The sequence below is a fragment of the Pseudopipra pipra genome, chromosome 8 (genome assembly GCF_036250125.1).
Source record: "Pseudopipra pipra isolate bDixPip1 chromosome 8, bDixPip1.hap1, whole genome shotgun sequence".
NCBI lineage: Eukaryota > Metazoa > Chordata > Aves > Passeriformes > Pipridae > Pseudopipra > Pseudopipra pipra.
In genome coordinates this window covers 709,664-718,826 of record NC_087556.1, presented here as the reverse complement: position 1 = coordinate 718,826, position 9,163 = coordinate 709,664, and the positions used below count along the sequence as shown (strand labels likewise).

The 9,163-nt window shown below is 51.7% G+C and overlaps 1 protein-coding gene across 1 annotated transcript; it reads right to left on the bottom strand.

The window, feature by feature from the left end:
- Positions 1-5,003: 5,003 nt before the first annotated feature.
- On the bottom strand, positions 5,004-9,101 carry LOC135418435 (lipase member M-like). Its single transcript, XM_064663841.1, has 9 exons — positions 8,990-9,101; positions 8,572-8,689; positions 7,948-8,146; positions 7,762-7,871; positions 7,323-7,459; positions 7,026-7,172; positions 6,467-6,538; positions 6,170-6,238; positions 5,004-5,450 (listed from the first exon to the last, which is right to left on the bottom strand). The coding sequence occupies exons 1-9, from the start codon at positions 9,086-9,088 to the stop codon at positions 5,217-5,219; spliced, it is 1,185 nt and encodes a 394-aa protein (XP_064519911.1). The 5' UTR covers positions 9,089-9,101; the 3' UTR covers positions 5,004-5,216.
- Positions 9,102-9,163: the final 62 nt, after the last annotated feature.

Here is a 9,163-nt window from a genome sequence, read left to right as displayed (position 1 = left end):
CTCCCTTTAAAATTCCCTGGAAAACCTGCATCACCTGGAGGCAGCAAAAGATCAACGAGAGGTTTCTGAAAGCAGGAAATCAGTGTGAGGGAGAGCAGCCTTTCCAGATGTTGTTGCAGGTTATTTTTTGTAACAGAATCTGTCGCTGGAATTTGCGTGGCAGAAATGAGTGGCAGGGATTCCTCCCCCGTGCTGGGTGTCCCTGTGCTGGATATGTCCCTGTGCTGGCCATTCTTCCAGGAGAAACTTCCCAGGGGGACTCCCAGGGAAGCCACGGCAGGTTTGTGTTTGTTCCTCTGCCCCTTTCTCCACACCTCCTGTCCCAAGCCTTTCTTCTCAGGAGAACAAAGCCAGCAAGCAAAATGAAAATTTAATGAAAGTTACTTATGAAAGGAAGCTTGCATTCATTACAGTTCCCTGGTATAGCACGAAGGCACGTTGGTTACAGTAAATAATTCATGATTTCATTCTTCCTCCCCCCCCCCCCCCATTTTCTCCCTAAATATGTTGCTTCTGCCTCATTCCAAGCAGCTTTCTGTAAAACTGTCCTTTTAGGCAATGCTCTTCACCTAATCTGTTTATTCAGCTTGTTCAAGACAGTCCATTTCCAGTAAATACTTTTTTCTCTGCTAAGAACATGACTTGTAATTTTTATCAGGTGATCAGATTATCAGATTAGGATACTGTTTGCTTTTCTGACTTTAAGAAATTCTGTAAGCATCTTTCTGTAATACAAATTCTTGCTTAAGTTAATCCTGTTTAAACACATCTCTTTTTTTTTCTTTTTTTTTTTTTAAATTCCCTTTCCACTTCTGTGGAAACAATTTACCCAATACAAGAATAAAAAAAAAAATAAATAAAATTAATATGCAGCTTCAGTTGGTATTTTGCCATAGGGACAAGAGGACTTTTCCCTGATTGCTTTGTCTCCTTTGCTGTGCCTGAGTGTTTTCTTTCCCTTTCAAACCCCCGAAACAAAGCCGTGACCCAAATCCTCGCTGAAATGAAAATAAATCGGCTGCCAGCAGTGGGAGATGTTTGCAGATGGGACATGTGGCTGGGCCCAGGAGGTGTATAAACAAACAAGTAAGCAAACTCCAGATCCTCCCGTGGGGTCTCCAGAGGGGATCGGAGATCCCGGGCCCAGCCCCTCAGCCAGGAGCTGGGGATGACACAGCATCTCCTGCCTCTGCTCCCCCAGGGTGTGCCAGGTGGGCACCCAGGCAGTGGGAAACACGGTGCAGACCAAAAAGCACAAATCACCACTCTGGGGGGACTTCCCTGTGAGCTGGTGGCATTTTCCATCAGTGCTTTCCCCTGGATGCTGCCCGGCAGTCAGGTGGTCCCATCTCACCTCATGGGGCCGTGGCTGGGGCACAGACCCCAGGACCTCTTCCCAGCACTGCTCCTGTGACAGGTGTGGGACACCCCAAAGGCTGTCACCACCCTGTTCCTCCCCAGCTTCCCAGTGTGACCTGCTGTGCCTCGCTGGGAGCACTGGGAGGAAGGCTGAGGGTGCTCAGTGCCCATCAGCGCTGCCGTGAGGCTGGCACCGCTCCAGGGGAGGAGATCTCCTTTATTCCGTGCTGTTTTGGTGGGAAAGGGTGATTGAAGCTGTGACATGCCAGACTCCACTGCCTGCTGAGCCGGCAGGTTGTCCCCTGGCTGATGGGAGAACACATCCCTAAATAAAAGGCTGTCGAACAGGCTTTTGCCACAGGGCTCGTGGGCTCCAGGAGCAGCAAGTCCCAGCCGGCACCATGACAGCCGGACCTGCTGGTCCTTGGCTCCTCAGCTTCTCTAATTCGGTGTGCCAGTTGATTCCTGGTGAAAGATCCCGCTGGGAAGCAATATCAAACGGTGGTTAGGGCTCTCTCCCAGTTCTCATAATTTTGTGGATGAAATGACATGAACCGACCTTGTCTCACCTGAAGAAGGTACCCGAAGCGTGTTAACTGAAGGTGCGGCTTTAAACACAGGCGTGACCCACCCTCATTAGCCTCAGCATTGTGTTGCAAATCGATGGCAACAGCTCCGATCCCGAGGGCCAATTTCTTACTCTTAACACCCTTTTATTAGGCAATCTACTGACTGACTGACTTTGCTGCTTCCCGAAGTGACTTCTGCTCCTTTTACTCTTCGGATACAGGTCAGGGGTGGGAATACCTTTGCAAACCTGAGCTGGGCGCTCCAAATGAAGCTCAGCGTCTGGCAGAGCCCCTCAGTGCAGCTGGTGGTGGCACCACGAGATTCCTTACGACAATCGACGCCCTGAGCTCATCTCTCCAGCCCCACAAGCTGCTCCACTGACGTCAGATGGGGTTAGAGAGCAATGCTTTATCCTTTAAACATATTTATCCCTCTGTTAAAAGGCGGGGGATGCAGAGGTTGCAAATTAATCTCACTGAGTCCTAATCCAGCCAGACTGTCAGCATTTTTATTTTCTTTGGACTGGAGGTCCTAAAAGCTTCTGCTCTTAGGATCACCGTGGGTGTCTCTTGCCACGTGCAGAGACTTGCAGGCAGAATCATGCCCAGCTCTGCAAACTGCTTGAGTAATAAATAGATAAAGTAATAAATAGATGGGGCTGTCATAAATAATATGCAATAAACAGAGTAAATAAGTAACATGAAATAAACAGATGGGGATATTAGGCTGGGCATGAACACGCTCACCACACCTGAGGAGTGGCTCTGCTGGCCGGGCAGTTATCAGGGAGGTGGGGAGATGCTGTGTGTGTTCCTTGGAAACCTTTCTGATTGTCCATTCTCCAGTCAGGTTTCCACACCAAGGTTTTTTTTCTCCTGAGTCCTGGAGTTGCTGACAAGATAGAAATAGCTCAGTTCTGGCCACTGGGCCACACCAAGGACACTCTGTTGATCCAGATTATCTTCTTCTTGCTGTCCACTCCTGGCAATACTCTGCCATTCCCACCCCCAGCAAGGTGAAAGGCACATACAGAGGACTCATCCACACCTGGTGCTGGGCCACTCTGCTCCCACAAGCTGACACATGAATGGCTTTGGCCATTGCAGGATTTATCTCTCAATAGTCCCATCGGGAAGGCAGAATCCAGAAAATGAGATGCTCCTCTACTGCATTTGGTAGGCTCTGGGAAGTCATCCCAGCACTACTGTTGACATTGTGACACTGTTTGAGACTCCCAGGTCCCATCTATTATTTATTAAACATCATGTAGCTGGTTCTGAGGAATCCTTCTCCATGTTATCCTGTGTGGATGCTGTGAAGCTCAGCACCCACACACGGGCTGCCTTCGTGCAACCAGCCTTGTCAGCTGTCCCCAGAGTGTGAGCCCAAATCATGGCATTGTCAATCCCTGCCCTGTTTAATGCAGCACAAGTGTAGGCAACAAAAAATTATCATACCTTTGGTTGCAAAGAGCCATTAAGGAGTTAATCCCTCCAGGGTAAACAGAGTTGCTGAAATTCACTTCTCTAGTCTTGATTTTTTTTTTTTTCATTTCAACACCAAGAAACTGAACAGGATGAGCAAGAAAAGCTTGGCAAGAAACAATGTGATTGGAGAGGGATGACTGGGTGGATTTGTGAGGTGAGGAAGGGCTCAACCTCTCCGAGCTCTTCGTGTACATTTTGCCACCAGTAAATCACCAGCTTTTGAACTCCACTTGGCTCGGTGAGGACAGTCCCCTCCTACTCTGACCTTTTCCAACCGTGCCCAGCTCACATGTGGCCTCTTTCCCTTTCATCCCCTGCCTTTGCTCATCCCTTGCATCCCCTGGAGACCCCCAGCTCTCAACACTCATGTGCCACTCATGTGCCACTGCTGTTCCCACTCGGGTGGCTTTGGCTGGAGCTGGAGGATGCTAAAGAGGAAGGGCAGGCATTTCGGGCACATCTCACCAAAATCATCAGTGCTTTCATGGGTGGGGTTGTCCTGAGACCTGAGCTCCATGAAATCCTGTTCTCAACCTCTGCCTTTTGCTCACAGTGCTCTTCCCATGCTTAGACTTAGACTTATCCTGGAGTTAAATATCTTATCTTATCTTAGACTTAGATAGACTTCACAGGTGAGCACATGTTTCTTGGAGGGAGGGATGAAGGGATGGATGGATGGATGGATGGATGGATGGATGGATGGATGGATGGATGGATGGATGGATGGATGGATGGATGGATGGATAGATAGATAGATAGATAGATAGATAGATAGATAGATAGATAGATAGATAGATAGATAGATAGATAGATAGATAGATAGATAGATAGATAGATAGATAGATAGATGGATGGATAGGTAATTTTTCAAATATACATGCTAAGAACAGAGCTTTCTAAGAATAAAAACTGTGGGCCATGTTAAATTCAACTTCCCATAAAACACAGGATCACTAGATCATTTAGTTTGGAAAAGCCCTCCAAGATCACCAAGTCCAACCTGGGACTGATCCCCACCTTGACACCCAGCCCAGAGCACTGAGTGCCATGTCCAGCTGTTCCTGGGACACCCAGGGATGAGGACTCCACCACCTCCCTGGGCAGCCTCTGCCAATGCCTGACCACCCTTCCCAGGAAGAAATTCTTCAGAATTCTTCCAGCTGGGTTTTCACCCCAGGGCATAGCCCAGAGGCAATGTGGGACACTGCTTTGTGTCTGGGTTATCTCCCAGGAAACACCAAGCCCAACACCAAGGCCAAGATGTTTCCCTTTCTCCACCTCTCAAGCACGTGGTGTGCACAGTGGTGTGCACTGACCTCACTGATTTTGTTCTTCTGTGAGGAGTGTTTCTCTCCTGCAGTCAGTGCTCACCTCCTGCAGCCTTTCCAGAGCCACACTCAGGTCCCTTTCCTCCCCTCCTGTGCCTAAACCCACAACACAAAGCACGTGCTCAGTTCCTGGAGTCAAATTTTTTGGTCACAATGCTCCGAGCCAGCAAGAGGTAAAAGAAAACCCCAATGAAACAAAGTGGATCTCCTGCAACCCTCACCCCAGTGAGGCCCAGCAAGGAAAGGGCTGGAGCTTGGCTGTGATGCAAGAGTTTATTGCAATCCTTATAGTCACAGAGGGCGGGCAGAAACCACATCATTGCATTTAAGGCTTTAAATCAGCGTGGAACGGGGCGATAGGAGGCATTGGTAAGGAGGGAAGAGCAGCGTGGCTTCCCTCACAGCAACCCTGTGCCCTCAGGCACGTGGGAGCGGGGTGGCTGCTCCACCCCGGGGGCAGCACATGGGGCACTCATGAGTGCTGCCCCATGAGGGAGAGCATCTGGCTGTAGAGGCGCTGCGGGGCGTCCAGGCCCCAGTGGTAGTCGAAGTGGTTCCAGTCGGGGAACTCCTCGTGCTGGATGACGCTGGTGAGGCGGTGGAGCAGGTTGTGGATCTCCTGGGGGGGATTCACCCAGTCCTCCCCCCCGCTCCACACGGCCACCGGCACCGTCATGTCCTCTATCCTGTACAGGGGTGGGGACGACTGGGAGGGGAAACACGCCGGTTATTTGTGGCACAAACAGCACAAATCACAGATCAGCTGAGTTGGAAGGGACCCACAAGTGTCATCGAGTCCAACCCTCAGCCCTGCACAGGCTCATCCCCAAGAGTCACCCCATGTGCCCCAGAGGATCATCCAAACCCTCCTGGAGCTCTGGCAGCCTTGGGGCTGTGCCCACTGCCCTGGGGAGCCTGGTCAGTGCCCAACCACCCTCTGGGGGAAGAACCTTTCCCTGAGATCCAACCTGACCCTGCCCTGACACAGCTCCAGCCGTTCCCTGGGTGCTGTCCCTGGTGCCCCCAGAGCAGAGCTCAGTCCCTGCCCCTCCTCTGCCCCTGCCCAGGCAGTTGGAACTGCAGTGAGGTCTCCCCTCAGTCTCCTCTGCTCCAGCTGAACACACCAAGTGCCCTCAGTGTCCTCACACACCTTCCCCTCAAAGCCCTTCCCCATCTCCATGTCCCTCCTTTGGACACTCTCCAATGGCTCAATCCCTTCCTTCCATTGTGTCCCCCCAAACTGCCCCAGTGTTGCAGGTGAGGCCACCCCAGGGCAGAGCAGGGCAGGACAATCCCCTCCCTGATGCCTCAGGACAGGGTTGGCCCTCCTGGCTGCCAGGGCACTGCTGACACACATCCAACTTGCCATCAACCTCGACCCTCAGGTCCCTTTCCCTTCTCCTCCTTCCACAAGTGCCCATTTACCTGGTTGTACTTCTCCTCGTTCTTCAGGAGCCCGTAGTCAAACTGCTTGAACTCCCCTTTTTTGGCAGTCTGGAGGGCAGAGGCAAAGGTTAACCCTGTGCAGGTAATGCCCTGGATCAGCCCCACCTGGGCAGCTGTGGCTTTTGAGACACCTTGGTGCAGCAACTTAAAAACCCCTTTTATGTATTGACTTCAATTCTACCTCCTTACCTGTCTCCAGCAGAATTTGAAAATATGATATTCACAGATTAAAGGAAAAAGCATTGGTTTCAGTAGTTATAAAGTCAGAGTTCCTACCTGTCCCCAGTGGATAAGAGTTTTTACTGATGTATAGTCTGGAAAATGAGCTAGGTATACATCCAGTCGGCTCTGCAGGAAAAAGAGAGTATTTTCTAAATGAGCTGGGAATGATGAAAATCTGTCTAGGCAAAAAACCCCCAAATATTCCATCTTATAGCTTCAATATAAAAGTTATATGCACTTTATTCTTCAGCAGCTTTATTCTATTGAGAGCTTGGAGTGACTTTTGAAGGTAAAGCAGTTAACCAACACTTCAGAATGGAAATAAAACTGATCCAGTCATTTTTTGATTATTTTCTTCTGTAAATTTGTTGCATGTCAGCAGAAAATGAGGCAGGGGTTACCCTTCCCTTAGACACATGACCACGAGTGATTCTTTCTTACCAAAGACTCCACCAGGTTTAACACTTCAACACCACTGCAAGAAATCTCTAAATAAGTCCTGCCTTTCACACCTTGTTTTGGGGTTTTATGCTAATTTTTGTAGCTGATTAACTATCTCCAGGTGTCCAGGACAACTGGAGGTGACTGTGACTGGAGAGCCTGATGCACCCACCTTGTTCAAGTTCTTCTTGTTGTACCCGCCGACAAGGAAGATCTCATTTTCACAGACATCATCCACTGGATGTTTGCTGCACTTCTCAGCAAAGAAGGCTCTGTCCTCCCTGCTCACCAGGTGCAGCTCTTTGGTCCCAAATTTTCGCTGCAAGAGCGCAAGGAAATGTTAGGAGTGATGTTGGGATCTCCAACGCCCGCCGCAGGCACGGCATTGGTGCATAGTGGGAATGCAGGGGGTATGAGTTGCCAGAAGTCCTGGATTTTGGGAGTAATAACAGACAAACACCTCACATACCTTCAGGACTTTTTCTGGTAGAAGTGCTGTCTTTAACACAGGGCCTCTGACGTGCTGCAAGGTGTACCCAGGAGTCAGAGCAAAGAAGAGTTTGATCTTCTCTCCCAGGTGTGGCAGGCTGGAAAATGCTATGAAACCTGGGAAGCAGCAAGAGATCACAACAGCAACCCCGGCTCGTCCCAGACACCCTGCCTGAGGTGCAGAGTCTGAACAAAATGTGCTCCTGGATGTAAGCACAGCCCAGGGTAGATGGGCAAGACGTGGCAAACCTCTCCCGTGCAGGAGGACCGAGAAGGCAGGCAGGGAAAGTGGCTGCACGGGGTAGTGCAGCCCCGTTCCCAGCAGTGTCGTTTGGGGTGAGCATTGGTGCCCCTTTCCCATGGCATCCCCATGCCCCACTCCCACCCACCATCCACTCCTCCTCCTCCTCCTCACTCACCCAGGGAGCTGCCCTGAGCGTGGCCCACGTAGAACAGTTTCTGCTGCTCAGTTTGTGTGATGATGAAGCCCACCATGGCAGGGAGATCGTAGATGGCCATCTCGTGGAAGCTGGGGAGCAAGAGGAGAGGCTGGAGGAGACACCCATCTCCCAGCATCCCAGCCCTGTCCTTGGTGGCCTCCTCACCTGAAATCCCAAAACTTCTCCTGGTGGACAGAAAGGTACAGGTGCCTGCGGGACCAGCTGTTGCCCCGGTTGTTCCCGATCCAGACGTCGTATCCCGCGTCTGCCAGGATGAAGGCCAGGCTGTTGTCAGGAAGATTGTCCACCCAGTCACCACCATCCAAAGAGAACCCGTGCACGATCAACACGGGTGTCCTGGGTGCTGGAAAAGGAGGTAGCAGGTAGCTGAGAGAAGAAGATGCCTTTCCCATATGGAAATAAAACACCCCTGTGCATCTTGATGTTATTTTCCACAGGCTGCACGCTAAACATTCCCCGATCCCATCATTTCCCTGGCTCTGCTGGTGCTTTTTTTGTTGGAAGGGCTTTTGCCATCCCAGGCCCTGAGCTCTCAGGGAACACTGGACCAGGACATGGGGTTTGCTGCAGGGAAGGAGGTGCTGGGGCTCACTGGGTCACGTTGCCCCTTCCTGGATGCTGAGCTCCTGCATCCCAAGGGACAGCTCAGGGCAGCTGGGCAAACACTTCTCATGCCTCTTCTAGCTGCCAAAACCCCCTGTGAAGGCAGGGGCAGTCCCACTGCCTCATCTCTGGCAGGGTCACAGCTGCTTCACCCTGGGTGCCCACCTGAGTGCCCAGCGCCCGCTCTGCCGTGGGGGATCCGGTTGAGGCTGAGGATGTAGCCGTCCTCTGTCGTCACCTCGTACTCCTCGCTGGGATAGCCCTGGAAACTGATCTTCTGGCTCTGCAGGGACAATGGTGCAGGGGGAGAGGGTGAGCCACCATCCCATGCCTGACCTCAGTTTGACCCGCTCCGGCCACCCACCGTCTGAAGGTCCCTCTGCACTAAAGGAGGAGCAGGGAGAGACCAAGCTCACGCTGAGGGCATGAAGTGAGTGACACCCATGCAAATATAGGACACTTTTGACGCTCCCAGATCCCCAGATGTCAGGAACAGGGATGGGGTGAGCCCAGCTGGTCCCTCAGGAAGGGCTTTGGGGAAGCCTGGGTTCCGCAGGGGTGTGTTTGCCCTCCCAGCACTTACAATGTTCATGAACCTCTCGGGGTTGTGGAACTCTTCAGTGACTGGGATGGCACTGCCCAGGCCCTGGGACAGGCACAGGGCCACCAGCAGCAGCCACATCTCCCCTCTCCGCAGCACCTGGGGGATGATGGGTTTGGCATGAGCAGGGGGGGGCACTGGCAGCACGAGGGAACT